Source organism: Phyllostomus hastatus, unplaced genomic scaffold (assembly GCF_019186645.2).
Source record: "Phyllostomus hastatus isolate PE091 unplaced genomic scaffold, TTU_PhHast_1.1 phas_contig_40, whole genome shotgun sequence".
Lineage (NCBI taxonomy): Eukaryota > Metazoa > Chordata > Mammalia > Chiroptera > Phyllostomidae > Phyllostomus > Phyllostomus hastatus.
Window position 1 is genome coordinate 68,460,615 of NW_025333872.1, and position 20,236 is coordinate 68,480,850.

The 20,236-nt window shown below is 35.5% G+C and overlaps 1 protein-coding gene across 2 annotated transcripts in view; it reads right to left on the bottom strand.

The window, feature by feature from the left end:
- Nucleotides 1-16,634, bottom strand: part of TRDN (triadin) — a 304,890-nt gene extending 288,256 nt beyond the window's left edge. The window contains exon 1 of one of the 2 annotated variants that reach the window (XM_045843665.1): nt 16,330-16,634. In XM_045843665.1, coding sequence (XP_045699621.1) covers nt 16,330-16,351 — 22 coding nt within the window. In that variant the 5' untranslated portion in view covers nt 16,352-16,634. The remainder of the gene's footprint in view (nt 1-16,329) is intronic. The other variant, XM_045843666.1, reaches the window with a different exon arrangement.
- Between the last annotated feature and the right edge of the window lie 3,602 nt (nt 16,635-20,236).

The following is a 20,236-nucleotide window of genomic DNA, read 5'->3' on the forward strand; positions in this document are numbered from 1 at the left end:
CCCGATGTGTACAAACCTAGGAAGGTGAAGGGTACCCATTCCAAAGAGAGACAGGTGTCCTGGTTTAAGGGAGACTTTTAAAGAAATTCACTTTATAATCATTTAGACTGTGGATAATATGTAGTAAATATTGTGTGTAGATACCTAAGTGTATATGTAAACAGTATTGATTATAGAACAATTCACAATTTCTGTTTCAGAAGTGCTCATAGAATTGAATAAAAATAGATTAATCATAGAGATATTAAGAAAGAATAAATACTGCAGATACTGCTCAAATAACAGCCTTCTTAAGATTTGCAATTATCTCTTCATGGGAATACAAACAAAAATGAAGTGTCTCTCTAACTTCACTGAATACCAGGGGGGAAGGTTAATAGAAAACTCCATTTATTGGAAGGAAAGTCAGCATACATTTTTACAAAAAGAATAACCTAGTCATTATGAAATTAGGAATGAATACATTATATTTGTATAAAGCTACCCTTATAAATCTTAGTAAATATTAAATCCAGCTTGTTACTCTAACCTGATTTTTCTCTCAAAACTAGAGTTTACATGTTAAAAGTTTATTTTCTAAGAATACTTTACTAGAATCAACAAGTTCAGTGGCTGTGTAAACCTAAGAAACAGCCTGATCTCAGAGTCCCACTAAGCTGACAAAGACCAGATGGTCAACCCAAGGACACTGACCATAAAGATTCATATTGGGACCAGCAAGGACACTTCTTGCATGTCCACAACGCCTCCCCCTGAGCTCTTTGTTCTGCTTTCCCTCTCCTCCCGGCCCATAAAAGCCTCTGCCTGCACTAAATTGTTAAATTGCAACCATGACTTAATGTCTCCCAACTAGTAATCAAAATTCTCCTTGCAGTTGTAAATGACAGGTGGCCATGGAAGGGAGGAATGCTAATGCAAATTGAAAGATAACCACAGAACAAAAGGAGTAAACCTGGGCAGGAGCTGTCGGGCTCCCCTTTCAGCTGCTTTCCCTCACTCCTGCTTCTCTGCCTCACCAGCACCAGCACATCCTCACCGCCCCCGGAAAGTGCCAGCCCCCACAATTACCACCAACTCCTTACAAAAATTGCTGGCTTGATCAGAGATGTTCAGATGGGGTTTTGAGGACAGTAGTCTGTCCATCTTCTCAAGATGCCAGCACTTGAATAAACTTTTCTTCTCACCAGCACCAGTCTCACAAGTTTAGCTTTCATGGTAGCAGGCTGCTAAACCTGGATTTTGTTACAATTAATCCATTATTAATTGTCTCAATAATGAGCTCTGTGACCTTGAAAATGGTATTCCCTTTTAGCCTCAGTTTTCTTATATAGGAGACATATTCATTTAAAATTGATTTATGTGAAAATATTACATTGAAAATAAATTTCCAAAAATAAACTTGTCAATTTTATATGAGCCCTCTGAAAATTTGTCTTTTGGTGTATAAAAGAGATTTACAGTAACCAGATAGGCCATGGTATATTAGTTTTCTACTGCTGCCATAACAAATTACTGCAAACTCGGTGACTTAACATAAGTTTATTATCTTACATTTCTGTGACCCAGAAGACCAACATGGGTCTCAGTGAGCTAAAATCAAGGTGTCTGCTTGGCAACATCTTTTCCAGAAGCTCTAGGGGAGAACTGGCCTCCTTGCTGTTTCCAGCTTCTACAGACTATTGTGTCCTTTAACTCATGACTTTTTCCTCTGTCTTTAAAGCTAAAAGTGACTGGTCAACTCCCGACATCACATCTCCCTCTGACCATAGCAAGGAAGGTTCTCCATTTTTAAGGACATTTTTCAATAAAATAGACCTGCTCAGATAATCCAAGATAATCTCTCTATCTCCAGGGCCTTAATTTAATCACATCTAAAAATTCTCTTTCACATTGTAAAATAGTCATATTTACAGATTTTGGGATTGTTATATGTATATCTTTGGGGGCCATTTATTAGGCATACCAATACTATATTTTCTCTACTCTTTATCAATAGACATTACATGAACTTTTCTCTATGCAAAGTGTTGTCCCCACACAGAGCAAAGAACTGTGTGGGGATCTTACATATTGAAAGATTCTTCTTCAGTTCCCTGGTCCACAACCAGTGCATCTTTCAAGCACACTAACCAAAAATAACGTCCACTCATATTTGGAAAATATTCAGGGGGAGTGGTAATTGAGAATCTACTTTAATAAGTGTGTTGACATCAGGAAATTCTTCTCCTCTTCCTCTTTTTCCCTTTCTCTCCCCTTGTTCTTCTCCTTTTCCTCCTCCCCTCTCCATTCTAATTCCCCTTGTCCTCCTCCTCATCATCATTGTTCTTCTTCCTTTTACTCATGAGCATATCTCTATTCACCAGAGCACTTCAATATAATAGTTCACAGACTTTAAATATTGCTGAATAAATAAAGGAATAAATATGTGGATAAATGAATGACAACATTTGAGAGTTATAACAATCATAAATTGCCTAACATCATATTGAATCTGGTGAAGTAAATAGTAACTGAATAAGTTCCATTTCCACTATTTAAATGGAAATATAGCTTTATGAATGTAGTAATCATGCACAAGATGGATTAGAGGTCAAGAGATTACATAGATAATTATATAGTATATCAATTATTCATTCCTGTATAACAAAACATCACAAAATGTATTGACTTAAAACAATCATAATTATTTTTCTTAGAAATATGTAATTTGGTTAGAGTTCAGCTGGCATGGCTTATCTCTGTTTCACTAGCATTGCCAAGGGTGGCTCACTGGGGAATTGGAGAATCTAGTTAAAGATGGCTCACTCAAATGGCCACAAAGCTGGTGCTGGCTATTGGAAGCTCAGCTAGTGTTATCAACCAAGGGCCTGGTTTCTCTTAGTATGGGCTTCCCTTTTCTACAGCATGATTTAAAAAGTAATTACCCAAGTGAGCAAGATTCACATGCCTGGCATTTTTAGTATCTATCCTTGGAAGTCATACAGCTTCACTTCTATTGTATTTTATTTGTTGAAGTTGCCACATGGGTCTACCTGGGTTCAGGAAGAAGGAAAACAGACCTCACTTCTCAGTAGAAGAGCCAAAGTTACATCATAAGAAGAGCATGTGCTGCAGGAAATACTGCTGCTGCTGCTTGTGAAAAATGAGGGAGTTCGAGGGGCCCAGACATAAAGTGAGGGGATTAAATTAAAGCAAGAACAGTGAGAATAGAGAAGAAAAAATGGAATTAAAAAATGAGAAATCCAAAGGTTAGAGACTGAGCAAATGGGGAAAAGAAAAAACTCTGTAGAGTCAGAGGAATAGCTCATTCAGAAAAAGTTACTAAGTTTCCATATGACATGTTGAGCTTTTGACCTCCATATGCCCTCATTCCCTTTCAGGTAAATAGGTCCACTTTCTTTGATTTTTTTCTCCATCTTCATTCTTCACATGTACAGTTGCACATGAAAAGGATCTTATTATTGCATGTGAACATAAATTTATCATAAAAGAATCCTCAATTATTGTATATTAATTTTGAGGCACTATACTACCTGCATGATTTACATATTTATTCTTAATATAATTGAAAGTATGAGGAATTTGTTTAAAACTCTATATATAATTAACTGGGGAAGTTATTTCCCAAACTTAAGCATGTGTCATTAATCATGTGAAATAGAGAGGCATATTTGTTGAACATCTCCTTTTTGTGTCCAGTTGTGCCAATTTTAAATTGCAGTCTTTGAGCTGCTGCCTATACCATCTCAGATAAAGGTCTCTCTACTAGGTCTGTCCAGAAGGTATGCAGCCATGTATGAAAAAGAGAGACATGTACTGAAGAAGATACAAGATATAAGAAACAGTGTGCATAGGACAATGACACCTCAATCCCCTTCAAAGTAGGCACCTTGGGACTTCACACAGTTCTTTCAGTTGCCATTAGCTCCCCCATCGTATTTTCCTGAATCTCAAATATGGTCTGAAATCTCTTCCCTTTCAAAAGTGATGTTAGTTTTGGAAAAAGCCAGAAATCACAGGGCATCAAGTCTGAGCTATAAGATGCCTGAGTCACCTGATTTGATATTTTGTCAAAAAACTGCAGAAAGTGTGTTGGATGAGCAGACACATTGTTGTGATGAAGCTGCCAATCACCAGTTTCCCACAGCTGTGGCCTTCAGAAACATCCAAATAGTTTCCATGGAGGAATGTTCAAACGTAATGCAAAATGTGATGAAGATCCATTGCTCTACTTGCTCAGTCATTTTGAAAAGACGGCTACAAAGTACACATGTCACTCCACAGCATCTACCCACCCCTCCCACTCACTACAGTGAAGTGGACATTGTTCACGCATGTGCAATGCAGTCCACTCTCCTTAGCTGCCAGATTACCTTGATGTGGAGCAAACTGTTCTTATTATATTAACAATGGCTGGACTTTTTCCAGACAGACCTTGTACATTGGGAATTATTTCTTTATCTCTAAGTACTCCTTACTATTCATTTTGTCCCTGCTCCTTTTAATAGCCATTTTATATCTCATGGAGACAGACTGATTTCTTCTGAAAAACAAGTTGGGCATTTCTAGTAGATAGCCAATGTGGTCACCTTTTGTGAATGTTTTTCAATTAGATTTGAATGATCTTATACTCCAATTTGATTAACAAAGTATATTCTCCATGTTGAATGTAACTTTTTAGCACATTGTGTTATAAAATAAAAATATATTGATAATAGAATATTAAACTGAAAAAAGGAAGAATGATAATAGCAGTATGTTTCATAACAGCCTCCCAATTTAAAAGAAAAAATTCTAATGATAAATGAATTATGCCAGTAATACAATGAAATACTGTATAGTGAGAAAAATAACAGTGACATACAATGAAATAGATGAATTTTATAGAGTGCTGAATTAATGCAGCAAGACAAAGAGTAATATATACTGTGTGATTCCATATATAGAGAGAACAAACACAGCAGAAATAAGTTATATTGTTTGTAGATGTCAAGGTCATAAAACTAGAATGCAAAGCAAGAAGATAGTTATCCAAAAAGTCAGGATAGTTGTTGCCTTGTAGGAGAAGTGTTGGATAATAGAAATCTTGATTAGGAAGCAAAACCAAAGAGACAGTCAGTTGGTAGGTGGGGATATGGAAATATGCTTTGAATGTGATGGCAATATTGTTTTCTAATCTGGGTATTGGTTATGGGGATGTCAACCCTATTACTGTCCAGTAAATAATATATAAATATTTATGATTTATGTAGCTTTCAATGCTTATATTTTATGAAAAGAATTTATAGAATAATTAAAACATTTTGAAACTGTGATAATTCATAATATATTTCTTTTAACACTGAACTAATAAGATAGCTGGTCTCTTGAAAACCAAGTGGGACAGTATTATTCAAAAATTGCTGCAAGTATCTAATTCATTTTTCACTTGTAGAGTTCTTGCAGATTTTGGCTTGTAGGTAGATCAGTGTTACCTAATAATTTAATTTTAAGTGAGTCCCTACCTGATTAGAGAACATATTTGTCATTTTGGTAGGGGCACAAATTTTTTTTTAAAAAATTGGAGGTTCTCTAAGTAGACAAGTAAAATTCAACATGCCACAATATAGGGTGACTATCAAGTAAAGAAATCTAATTTACCTCAAATTTATTATTTAGCTTCTATAAGACTATATAAGGCAATTTTGCAAAGTCCTATCTTTCAGTTTACCCATCAGAGCTGCTTCCACCTGTGTCTCTCCTCAAATTACGTTGTCATGTTAACTCATTAGCCACCACCTTTCACTGAATTTTCTCATGGGGGAATTGTGTTATTCCATTTAGCTTGTGAATCTCTTTGCCCCACCTTTCTTTAAAATTATTGTCTTTTTTTCTTTCTACCACAGAATTATAAATAGCAAATCAAGGCAAACAGATATAATTATATTTCAGTAAGGATTTTATTCTATTCCAAGTAACTTCCTAATCATTGGACTAGATGGCTATATTTAGTATGCTAACTCTTAGCTGGTAACTGACTGGATAATATTAACAAGAAATTCTCACCAATTGAAGTCCCCTTTATAGACCTAAAAGTAATCTCTGTAAGATTAGAAGATAACTAAGCTAGGAATTTCTCATAGTTGAGCATTCTGATCTTACTTCTTTCACAGCCAATAGCACCAATGCTCAGCTTTGTCTTAAGTTCTTAGGTTTTTGTTGGTTGTTAACTGGGGTGTAGTTTAAGATTGTTGCAGGAAAATGTGTGGCTTTGTAGGGTCAAAACTGTGGTGAGCAGTGCTACTGTATGCTTATTATCTTGCAATGTCTGGGAAAGACCTTTCTAACAAAAACTCTTGACCCAAATGCTGATAGAATATGTCTCCTGCACCTAGATTCCCCAATATAGAGCATGAGGCCAACATGTTAATTTAGTGAAAACATGTCAAATAATTATTTGTTAAATAAATTAACCTAAACTTTCAGGATCTAGGGATGTTGATAAAATGCTGTTTTTTTGCCTTTCTGTTCCCGTCCTTTTACTTAGAAATATCCTTCAAGTTTTAACTTATGTTCTACTCCTTTGTAAGAGTCTCTCATCAGCCAAGTTCATCTGTTTTCCTTTTTAGGTTTCTCTGACAATCATATCTCATAATAGTTTATGTATTTATTTCTTATGTACTAATTCCTTTAGTTGTTTCATGTGTGTGAATGTTGTCTACTTTAGACTTGAGTGATGAGAAAACAAGGAATCTATCTCACAATTTTTACATATGATTTTAACTGTTACTTCTTTTAGGAAACTTGAAACTTCTTAGGAAACAGTCTTGTATTATATACTTATTTACACGATTATTTCATTTTTCCTTGAGGACAACTTTTATATATATTTCGCATTTCATTTTCAGACTTAACACAATTACTGGCAAAGACAAATAGCCAAAATAAATACAAGTAAGTGTTTGTTAAGTGAAAAATATTTTTTCAGGGTGTCAGCAGTTTTACGCTTCTTCATCCACAAGTGAATGACACAGTGGTGGAAAAAGATAAGATACCATATTCCAAAACACCTGGATTTTGAGAGCCTATGCCATTCAAAAACAGGGATCCAAGCCAGATGATGGTTAAAATGAGTCATTCATTCTAGACAGGATCTACAATGCATTTCACACCCAGAGAGACTGGGCAGAAACTTAATAGTTAAACCAGGTCTTCTGGCAACTGCCAAAACTATTATTTCTGATATAACTAGTCACTATGAACAAAGTCTCTAGCAGGGTGTCCAGCCTGAGGCATGCAGCCCAGGATGGCTATTAATGCAGCCCAACACAAAATTGTAAATTTACCTAAAACCTTTTGTTTTTGCGAATCAGTTTTCTTTAGTGTTTGTACATTTAGTATGTGGCCCAAGAGAACTTTTCTTCTTCCAGTGCGGTCCAGAGATGCCAAAAGTTTGGACACCTTTAGTAGAGGATTCTGATGATTATTGCTTTGATCTAGTTATTTCTGCCCTCCTAGGTACCTTCTTGTTATATCTTCTGAACCTTAGACTAAGAACCATATCTCTTCAACCTTTCCTTGATAAAGGCATCTTGAACCCCAGTATCTTGAAAACACCTACTTTGTTCAGTGCTACCCGTTACAGGACATCTTTACAAGGCCACTGGCCTGTAACACTAGTTATCAGAGTAATTACCTTAGAATAACACTGACCATGGAAGCAGTTTTTATTTAAAAGCTTATTTCTCATTATTAATCCTAAGAAACTTATTTAGTGAGCACCTCTTTGACAATACTATTTCATCATTTCTTCAGGAATTGGAATGGTGCTCCATAAATACAAACTAAGCTTAAAGTGGAGTATTTGGGGATGAAAAGCAGCAATGGAAATAGAAATAGTGGGAGAATCCTCATATAAGAAGGAGAAAAAATAAAAATTATAATAAATAACCAGTTTCAGATAAATCAAGAACATGAGACATCCAACATTTTCAATATGATATTAATAGGATGCCTTATCAAAACTTGAATATTTAAACAAAGATTGTAAACAAGTTCATAGCCAGGTAACTCTGTACCTCAGTCATTCCAGGGCTTCATCTGAAAGACCACTGATTCTCACCTACAACTTATGTTCATCTTTCCATTGATCAAACCTACTCATGATCTCTTATTTTTTGGCAAGCCAGTTCACCTTCCCAACGAAGCTTTTAAATAAAAACTGCTTCCATGGTCAGTGTTATTCTAAGGTAATTACTCTGATAACTAGTGTTACAGGCCAGTGGCCTTGTAAAGATGTCAATGTCAAGTGCCCTGAGGATTAGCAGAATCAACAATGAGTTACTCTTTACCATTCTAAAGTTATTTTCAACAAGTTTCAATGTGTTCACTAATCATAAACATTTTGAACGATAACATGATTTTATTCGACTAAATTAAACACCCGTCATTCATAAATCCAACTATAGTTGTATGTTTTAAAATCTGCCCAGCCTTCATTTTCCTGACTTTTTAACTCTTTTTCATGCTTGTTTTTCAATTTACTACATTAGAGTCAGGGACCTTGTGTTATTTATCTTTGTGTCCCCATTGTCTGGCATTCAGTCTAGTTAATAATAGATGCTAAAATATTAATTACAGCTGAAACTCTGACCTCTGACAGGACCTACTGCTTTATAAATCTGCTTTATAAATTGGTTAGTAATTAATACCACAGAGTCCAAAATTTTGTTATATTTCAAATGGATTTCTTTTGTTTTTCTCTAAATGAGACATTTAATACTTCTGCAAATTCACATTCCCAAGCTGGGTGTTTTGCCATACTATGATAACTGATAGATGTTATAGCACACTCTTTTTATCCCAGGTAAAGATACTGAAGTTAAATAAGATAACCAGGTACACAAATAATAGTCCCAGCACTGAATGTGAAAGAAGCAACACTTTGTATTTATTATTTTTGTCTTGACATTGTATCAAATGTCACCACAGAAAAGTCTCTTAATCACATGGTTTTATTTTAAAAGGCCAAATAAATTTCCAGGGAAACCTTGATAAAAAGGTATTTTGAAAGTATCAATAAGTAGAAACTGATTCTCTTACATCCATACTTTTCACCTTTTACAAACTAAGTTCTAAATATTAAGAGCTCTTTCTTTCTTTTGTTTTTCTCAACATTTCAGTATCAGTAGCCTGTGATGGGGATTGAACAAAGCAGCAAATGAGCACCAAAGGTTAAACCAGTCCATCACATGAATTCTAGCCTCATGCCATATAAATAAAATCAGGTTTCCCCTGCAAAAAGCAAGTTGATGAATGTAAATTATCTTTGTTCTTCTAGGATAAAAGATTGTATCTTTAACTTGTTTAAGTGAAAGACCACAAGCTCCTGCCTCTGCCATAGCTACTAAATTAGAAAATATCTAAACCATATACATTTAAATGCAAAATTTAAGTACATTGTGAGATGGACTCTGTGGTTTATGAGGACACAGCTCATTTACATAACAAAGAATCTCTCAAAAGCTGTGCAACTTTGACAGCTTGCCTTGGCAAGGAGATGTGGAAAGTTTGATGTTCAGAGAACATAACTTACACAGAAAGAACTTTACTCATTACATTTATGCCAAAAATATTCTTTTTAACTTCCTTTGAAGATGGAAAAATAGTATCTTTTTGCATCAGGAAGTTCATGTATCTCTGAATATCACTCATGTGGGGCAATACATGTTTATTCGACACCCAAGTAAACATTTCCCAACAGCAACTCTGCACGGCACTCATATTATCCAGAGGAAGTGGCAATTGAGGAGAGCAAAAAACTTAACTTTGACAAATCTTCCTAGAACTTTAAGTTGAACAGAACTTAAACTCCAAAGACTTGAAATTATTGTATGATGTTAATGCATAGTTACCAAATAAAGGGTTTTCTCTAATTTTCATGTTTTTAATTGTATTAGTTTACAAAATAAGCATTTTTAAATATATGAAGCATGTCCCCGAAGGTCTTCTTTTTATTTGAAAAAAGAAAAGAAAGTATTGTTTCAAACTACATAATTGTAAGACCAAAAGCTTAACTGGAAAATCTTAACCATCTGTGCGTTCTCTTTTCAAATTGATATATTCAACCCAAAGGTCAATGTAGATGATTTAAAAATCGCTTAGTTGCACCGTTTCATGTTTCTCTCATATGAAATATTGTTAACTGATTAAAAATTAATGCAAACAGCATTGGAGGTTTTAAGTCTCTTAGTATTCCTAAGCCCTTGGAATAGCTGAGTAGGCTCAATTCATTTTGCATTGTAAAAGTAGCATGATTTTAAAATTATAGTCACAATGATGACCAAAAAAGTCAGAAAAAACTGAGAAACATTTAAAGTAGCAAACAGAACATTTTCCATGGGTATTGTGTGCTTAGGATAGGGGTGGGGCAAAAAAAAAGAATCACTATTATAAATAATTTCAAAAGCTATGACTAAAAAAGCTCCTTAATAGAACCCAGCTAGGTCTGACACTACAAAGATATATTTTCTGTTTACTTTCACTGCAGATTTTGCATCATGGATGCTTTGCGCAATTAAAAAGACAAATTTAATTTGCCACTGGGCAAGATAAAAAGTTTACAGAATTCTCTCGCCATATGATTGATATTAATCAAGATGCACCCACTAGTTTATGGCCCTGGCTCCATGAGGCCCCTCACGCTCCCCAGGCCACGCACAGTTAAATAGTAGAGATAATACTTGAACTCAGTTTTCTGATCTGAAAGCCCACACACTTTCTACTCTGTCACACTGCCTTTAGTTACTTTAATGCTGCTTTCTCTCAAATCTGCACTGCTTTTTCTCTCTGATTTTCAATGAGCTATATAGACGACTGGTTTTCACAATCTGCTTTTTTCTCTTTTTCTATATTCACCTTCAGCGGTAAAGAAGATCAAGTAGTTTTAAGTCAGACTGATCATGTTTATGCGATGTCTGCCTTCTAGCCTTTCAAAGTCTCTGGTATTTAAAGGAGATATTCATGTAAGACCTTGGCACTTAATACCCTGTCAATACAGATGTTTCTGATCAAAGCATTTCTTAGAACTATTTTTACTTACATCATATTGACTTCTCAGGTTTTTACTAGGATCATCTAAAAATGATCTGTTACTAATTAATGACTCTAATTAATGTCACTAATAATTTTGAAAAATGATATGAAACTATCCTACAGATTCCCACATTTCCTTGTCTGATGTTACAAATTCAGTGTTCCATTTCTGGACTCCTCTGTCTCATACAAGCATATGTGATTTCCATTTCAATAACAATTGACAATTCATTTTAGACAATAATTTGCACTTATGAATAAATTTGGTGGTGAATGAATTAACTTACATATATATCACAAAAATATTCTTATTAACTGGTTTACCTTACTAAAAGCACTAACTCTTTTTCTTTCTAGTTCTCTATTAAAAAGAGACTTAAATGTTCACAAAAGTAATAAAATCCCACGTACCCATCACCAATCCAAACATAATTAATTCATGGCCAATTTTATACTACCCATAATCCCACCTACACTTCTATCTAGCATAATATTTAGAAACCAATTCTAAACATTGCATGATCTCATCAGTGTATATTTGAACAAGATCTCCAAATAAATTTTAAAGCACAACCATGATATGATTATTCCACTAAAATATAATTTATTAATATCATCTAATATCCAGACTGTGTCAAATTTCCAATTATTTCATTAGGTTTTTTTAAGGTTGTTTAAATCACTATCTAAGAATTATACACATTGTGATGGGTTGCTCTATTTTTACATTTCTTTTAATCTATAAACTTCATTGGCATCTCTTTTTGTTCCTGGTAACTTATTTGAAGGAACTGGATTGTTTACATTGTAGGTTCCCATACCTGGATTCTGCTTACTTCATGTTATGGTACAGCGTATGGCACATTCCTCACCCCTCTATTTGTTGAAAATTGGAGGCTATATTCTTTTCATTGCTTTTCCTTTCTTTCTTTCTGTTTCCTTTTTCACTTTTTTGTTAGTTCTAGCTATCATTTTAATGGTTGGTTAAGTTTTACCTTACATTTTGCCACTGTTTGCCTTATTGTGGTTCCCAGACTTTTATCCAAGGGTCTTTGAATGTTTCTCTAGTGCTACATAATAAAAAAATTCCAGTCTTGTACACGAATGTCCTGTGCACATGTCTTTTCTTTTAACTGTGCTTCTTACCATCACGGCTCTCCTCCAAATACATTGGCTTATTAATTTCAACTTTAAAAGGTGTTCTTGGATTTAAAAATGATATTCTACTGCTTTTCTTGAACATAATCTGGAAGTAATTAGACTTGAACCTAGTGCTTTATTCTCCGCACCCCACCCCCCCAGACACACATCATCTCCACTTAGGCCAGAGTAGCTGCTCTTGATTTTGGCAAGATAAACACAGATATATAAGTTGGATCTCTTCCTTTTCTTAGTTTCATGATCTGTTGCCCTAGATGATATAGCTTGTGTATATACTTGTTAACTAGTCTGGCTGTGAATTATTGATCTTTTTCTTTGAGAGCAACAGTGAGTTCTCATGTAGTATAGTATAGGTTTTGTCAAAGCAGTGCATTGTGTGAAATAAATGAGCATTTATCAAATCCTCTTAAAGGTTTGTTAAAGAAGCAGTGAAATGTGGTTGGACTATGCATGCATAGTAAAATAATCCTCCTCCTGAATCCTGAATAATAGTTTAAAAGTTGAGAGAATGACATGTTACAACTTAAAAAAAAAGAATTTTCCTCAACTGAATGTCTTAGTAATGCTAAGTTAATTGTATATAGACTTCTCTGACTAGAATACATTATGTAAATATTTTATACCCTTGTATTTTGGGGGTCCCTAGACCCAAAGAACACAATTTTGTAAGTGTTATTGTAAAGCATAATTTGACTATGTATTAGTTAACTGGCAATTTGAAAACCTTACATATTTAATCAACTTTTTCAACAAAGCTATTAAGAATTAATTAAAATTCACTTAATTATCAAATTGTTCAAGTGGTATTTTTACATAGTGATTTGTGCTGTCAAATAGATGCTGAAATTGGTAGTTGAGAGTTCATATGAACCTCTGAAGGGGAACTAGCTTTGGCACTTGTCTAGGAATAATTGAGCCTCTGGAAAGAAAATAGAAAGTTATTTATAGTCTTCAACCTTAGTGCTGTTTGAGTCTGATCCAGTCTGTGGCCAGCTTTAACCTACCCAAAGTAGCATGAGCCAAACCAGAATGAGGGCCTAGTGTTGGCCCCCATTAACTTCCAGGTTAATAGCAGGCTAACTATTAATCTCAAACAGCAAGAGGAAGTATTCAACATGACTCTATAATCAGAGGTGTGGGTGTGAATCCTAGCTATACCTTATAAATCTGTGTGAATTCAGGCAAATTTCTAATATCTCTAAACCTCAGGTTGCTGTTTATAAATAACAATAATAAAGTATCTATTTCATTTGGCTGTCCTGGGGATTAAATGATCATACGACAACCTTCATACTGCGATTGATATGTAATATCTTCTGAATAAATGTGAATTGTTATTATCATTGTCATTATAATTATGTTTATTAATTTATCATGACCAGAATCAAAAGTTGTCATGTTCCTAAAATAATTTGGGATTCAACTTTTTCCTAGTTCTAATTAATCTATTGCTCTGTACCTAAAAGACAATTCTATATGTTGCATTATTTCCTTTCTTTTGTCACATGAAATAATCCAGCTTGGAATATACAGTGGAAATCTACATGAAAAGCTCAGTCAAGTGTAGAGACATGCCCTGCATTCTGGTTGAATAAGCACTGGGATTAATCCAAGGAGACATGAATTGTACCCTCAGACCTCCTCTAATTATTAATGACCATCAGAGAGCCATATAGCTGTACAAGCCTTAGTTGTTCAAAAATTCAGGTGCTGACAGTGCACTACAACACTGTCAGGGGCTACTTTAGCTCTAACTTTTTTAAGTGCTACAAGATGTTTACTTGCTTTGTGATAAATGAATCAGAAGAATAATCACAAGAGTAGTTGTCACAAGGCTACTAATGCAGTGCATATATTTCAATAATGTGTCCAAAAGTGGTGCAAAAGAAATATGGAAGATGAGAGGAAAGAATGCTTCAGGCTGCACCAAGGCTCTATACAAAAGTGCACCTCTAAAAGAAGGCTGGATGAGACACAGCAAGTAGGAATCATGAAGACAAGATGAAAAGTGTGCAGGAGAGCAGCATGCAAGAAGCTGTGCAGATAACCTCTGAGGATGACTGTGGTACTAACCTTAGAAGTTAAGCTCATTGGAGTTGACAGTCTAATTATCATTTGAGAAATATGAATAATAAATCATTCTAGAAAATGATAAGAGCACAAAATTGATGTTCAAATGACATAAATCCTATGAACTGTTAATGCCAGAGAGTAGAAAATGACCATCATTTAGGAGCTAGGTAGACTTTATACATGTTTTATTTGTTACTGATTCAATGAATTTTAATGGGTGACTCCAGGAGGTCTTCCATAAACACTTTAAACTCTCCCACAGAAACAAAAGTTCTACTTCATATTCTGGAATTCTCCTGTAAAAAGTTTTATAAATTAAGCGTAAAGGTCTACAGAGCATAATCTATAGACAAGCCAAAATGTTTTGGCCAAGTGACCTCCTGAATCAGCTGGCAGTCCTGTGCAGACATAGAGAAACATACTCATAGGTATATTAATAACTCCTGCAGGGCTAAGCAAGAAGTTTTATAGAAAGCACACTTTAAGACAAACTAAAGGCCATATGACTCAGAATATCTAAGAAATAGGAAAAATGCTATTTATATTTAGTTAGCAAATTCTCAACTAAAATTGGTGAAGAGTAAACCTGATATCCTCTTACAGAAAAGCAAACACACAAACTAGATTTCAGGGAGCTAGCTTCTAATCTTGGCAATACTGGGGTCTTGAGCAAGTCACCGAACATCTGAGCCACAGTTTCTATTTCTGCAAAATGGAGATAATAATGCTGACTTAATTGAATTGTGTGAAGTTTAAGTAAGTAAACGCATCCAAAGTCCTGAGCAATACCTGATATACATAGAAATTTCTCAATAATAGTTTTTGTTAATTTTGGGTGTCAGGCTAAATTTCTCAATGGGAGGTACAAGTAAGATATGTCTCCTTGTAAATGTAAAGAAATCCTCAACTCTAAAATCACTGTGTGTCTATAGTAATGTCTACCCCAAGAGCCAAAACCTCATTTTCTATTTTTCAGTTGTCCGATTAAAAACAAACCAGCACAGCATTCAACTTGGAAGCCATCGAGAGCACCACCTGTCTGATTTTCTTACAGCTGTCAGAAGCGAATTTCAGACCCACCTCACAAATTTTTACCCCAGCTAGAACCAGATTTAACATGCTTTAGTTCTTTTAAAGGGTCTTTTTATTTTAAGAAAAAAAATATATAATACATATATATTTACATACATGCATATGTTTTATGTATATTACATATCTAAAATGATTACTACCATGGTGAAATAATAAAAATTATGTTTTACTTATTGCATGTACCTTTTCAGAATAAGCATTGAAAGAACAAACATTTATTTTAATATAAAGATAGAACTTATCATTTGGGGGAAAAGAAACATGAGCAAGTAAAAAAGAAATGGAATTTGGCCACTTTTAAATTGCTTTCTTTTAAAAATCATATTGATCTACAGTGATTCCATGCAATTCCAAACCTTGTATATCTGAATATCCAGCAATAGTAAAATATAAACAAATTTTGCAGGAGGGCTTGTGTCTTACATTGTATACAAATCTATGTGTGTGTGTATTTATACACTCTGGTTAGAAAAGAAAAACAAATTTAAGCTCTCCATGTTAAAATATCATTAGGCAAAATGCTCAAAATCATTTTTCTAAGTTTAAACATTAAATGCAAGATTTCAAGTTCAAGTGGTCACCATACTTGCAAGTCTCATAGTTTGTGCTAGGTAAGATATCAGCCGTGTTACATGACCATGGCTATTTATAGAGATGCGGGTGACACTAGTAAGTAGTGGGGACTTTGGCACAGCAAAGTTTCCACATGCAAAATTTCAGAGAAACCTCTTCTCATCCCCTCAACACACAGATCTGTCCGCTCTCAGTTCCCAAATCCACTTCTCTGGTCCTGTATAGAATCATCTGATCAAGACAATTAACTAAAAGCAACATTTTAAGGTCTAGTCAACACATTGACTGTCAATGTGGCTGTGAATTTCTACCTTTTTCTATTTTCTAGTTGAGACTATTGGAAAATGGTAGCAATACCTTCAGCAGTAATCTCAGTCATGGTGGTTCCAGAAAGGAAAAGGCAGGCCAAACGTTCCGGTCAAGTGGCACTTTGCAGAACACTTTAGGATTTGAGAACTCTGATGGGGGTGTTCTGTGGGACAACCGGAGGGCTCTTCGTTTTCCTGGCTGTTTCTGCTGCTCCTTTGTTGTCTTGCTGAACTTTGTCTCTGCAGAGTTCTCCCCCTGGAAACAACCTGAGCCCTTTCCAAGCAGCACTTGTGGCTCATGCAAAAGTATCAGCTTCGAATAAAAATAGCCTCATCTCCCTAGGACTCTTCTGCACTTTTTCTTTTTTTTTCCTTTGGCACTAGGGAAACACACACACACACACACACACACACACACATGTGCACACGCACTCACACACACACACACATACCAGCTCCCCAGACCCAAAAAGAGACAAGCAAAAAAAAAAAAAAAAAGGCAAATGAACTAAAAAGTACTGTCTAAGTCCCGGCAGTTTTCTTAAGATAATTACAGATCTTGGGGTCTATGTCAGGAAACATAAAATAACAAGTTGAAAGTAATCTTATCCATGATAGCTCAGATTTATTCTTAGTGCCCTTAATGCTCAGAACATTCCTCTTCCCCTTATTTGGTGTGGGGAGGGTCCTGCGATGTCTAGGAGAGGCAAAGGGAGGGTAGTCTTAAGTCATTTTCTTCACCTTCATTCCCGATTAGTCTAAATCCACATGGCAAGTGCAGTTATTTATATAGGGCTACACTTAAAGTTGCAACTCTTAACATCCTGAAGCTTCCTTGAAGGATGTGAAGATTTTCCAAACACCGGCCAATAAGAAAAATATAATATGGGGTTTTATTGAAACGGGAACAGATGAATTATCTAGATCTTTAATTAACTTTAATACCTTACTAAAAACAAAATATCTGAACTTATTTATTCAATAGAAGAAAAGGAAGGTGATGCAAATTATGAAAAATCATAGCCTACATTTTAGTAAAAGATTTCAGCTTTTCCCTACCTCAACTTCAAAATAAATAAATAAATAAAAAGGATCATAGCAGCTAACAATTAGCCAGATTGGCTGATTAGCATTTCACTTTTCCACTCCTAGCCAGATGTTAATGAGAAGAGAAATATTCAACGGTTGGTGGCTGAAAGGAGAAGGAGAATCAAAGGGCATCCAAAATCACAAATTCTAGCTAATCTGTGACGATTCAAGGGCTGACTAGCCTTATCTTTTATTTTATTCTCATATTCAACCTAACAAATGTCTATGGTTTAAACTTGGAGCCTTAACTTGCTGCCTTTGGTTGTCAAACCCCTTGAATTTGCATGGTGCTTTAGAGATCATAAAGCAAAATCACGTGAGTTGTTTTAGTATTTGCGACTCCAGAGACGGCTGCAACAGCTATTTCCAGCGACCTCCTCTGTGCTAGCAGTTCTGCATTTGCTGCCCCCATTCCTTGCACAATAGGAAGTGTTCATATGCCTGCTGAATAAAAAGATAACTAAGTAAACAAACTTAGCTCACAAAAAAGGAAATAATTTCAGGTAACACTTGTGATTTTATACAAGATCTTACACCAAGGAGTGAGCCTAGAGGGTTTTGACTACAAGTTTGACACCTTGCCCAAGAGGTAAGGCTTTGCTACATGTACTACCAATTGTAGCTGAAGGGAATCCTTACAAATGAGGCCCACCAGGAGCTGGAAAGATGCAAACTCCTCCCCGCACGGCTCATGGAGCCATGGGCTTGTATCTGCTTTCTATGGCAGGGAAGATACAAGCTAAAAGCAGAACCTTCCTCACTTGGCCCCCAAAGTCATCTCCATTCAACTCCACAGTGCTTCTGATTGTAAGAAAACATTAAGTGTTGTCTTGGCTGGTGTGGCTCAGTTTGTTGGAACATAGTCCCATAACCCAAAGTTTGAGGGTTTGATTCCTGGTCAGGGCACATACCTAGGCTGTGGATTGGTTCCCTGATTGATGTTTCTCTCTTGCATTGATGTTTCTCTCTCTCCCTTTTTCTCTCTCTAAAAGCAATGAAAACATGCCCTCCAGTGAAGATTTAAAAAAAGAAAGGAAAGATAAGTGGTTTCCATTTTCATTTGTCAGAAGCTTTCATAGTCTTTCACTGCAGTTAAATGAAAAATTAATAATTCTTTATGTAACTCATTAACAATTTACATGGGTCAAGGCCTAAACAAAATTAGTTAAGTCAGAGGAGTAACCATACACACACAATCTCAAACTCTTTTTTTTTATTTATTCACTTTGAGAGAGAGAGAGAGAGAGAGAGAGAGAAACATCAATGTATGGTTGCTGGGGGTTATGGCCTGCAACCCAAGCATGTACCCTGGCTGGGAATCGAACCTGCAACACTTTGGTTCGCAGCCCGCGCTCAATCCACTGAGCTACGCCAGCCAGGGCTCAAACTCTTTGTTAATAAAAGTTGAAATAAGATGACATTGTAAGAATATGAAAATCCCAGTGTTTAATGTTATTCAAATTCCCATTTACGAATATGTTATACATACTAGAAGGAAAAAAGAAGAGTAAAAAATATTCTAGCCAGTGAGTATGTTCCCAGGACAATAAGTTTTTATAAACACATCTGTTGGATGGGTTAAAAATCTTATTAGACATTAAGAAATCAATATACATCTCATTTTCAAAGTTATTAGAACTCTCTCATGTTATTTTAAACTCAATTCATGAACTTTACCTTTGAGTTTCACATGGAACTCTATGAAGCTTTTCAAACCAAGCAACTGACATTCCTCTAAGGGTATGCACCCCATTCTTTAGGACACTCAAAAAATAAAATTTAAAAAATAATACATTTGCATTTTTCACTTTTTGTCTTTATTTTTAAGAGGTATTAATTTTAAAGAGGTTTTTCCTGTTCATTGGGCTTGTTCACCATGATACAAAAGTAATGGTTCCCTCTTCTCACAATACCTCTGATGTACTCCTACATTTTCTATTTCTGTAAAATTGGCACATATTTGGCACACATATTGGCACACATATTGGCACATCTTGGTTTTGCCCACAAGAATAACTTCATGTGCAACCTAGGGTCCTTGTGACTTTGATTATACTTAGCTTTAAATCTTAGCTCTAGAATACATCTCTCTCTTTCTACACACACACACACACACACACACACACACACACACCTCAGAAACCTAGCTTTTCTCACAGATAATCAGCAACCCTTGAGGCATCAGAAGACAGTAACCTGCAACTGACTAATGACCACAAGGTCAGAACCTCTGGCAGGTTAGAGATGACACGTTAACCTAAGTGATGTTTCAGCTCCTGAGCCCTAAGGTAGAACAATCCCTTGAATACTTTCTCATGAGACCAGACAATGAAATACAGGACAAGACCTCAGAGCTGTCCTTAAGACCTCCAGAAATGATTTATTACCCTCACCTCACCAATCTGCTCCCAGTATGACCCTGACCTTATATCATCTGTAACCTACCTGCCATTGAGATGTTTGATCATTTGAGCATTAGCTTCCTGTTCTCCCGGGTGGCATCATTCACCATAAAATAGCCAGTATTCTCCACTGCAATTCTCATTGTGTAGTGTTTGGCTCTGCTAGTGACAGGTAGACCAACTCTTTCTGTTCCATAACATATGCATGAAAAACAGCTGTTCCTGTCATTAACTGGTTGAGTCTATGCAAGTCAATGGCATGGAGAGTCTGTTCTCTTGTTGGGTGTCCATTTAGTCCAGCTCCCTCTATAACATGATTATACTGATCATTATTCTGTGATTTTTACTAGGTGTTCTAAATGTTCAAGTTAATAGACAAAACTATTCCTACTTAGAGCAAATTTTTTTTAAAATTGGCTACTCTAACAGCTATTGTCATAAACTAACAGTCAGTAAGATGTATAC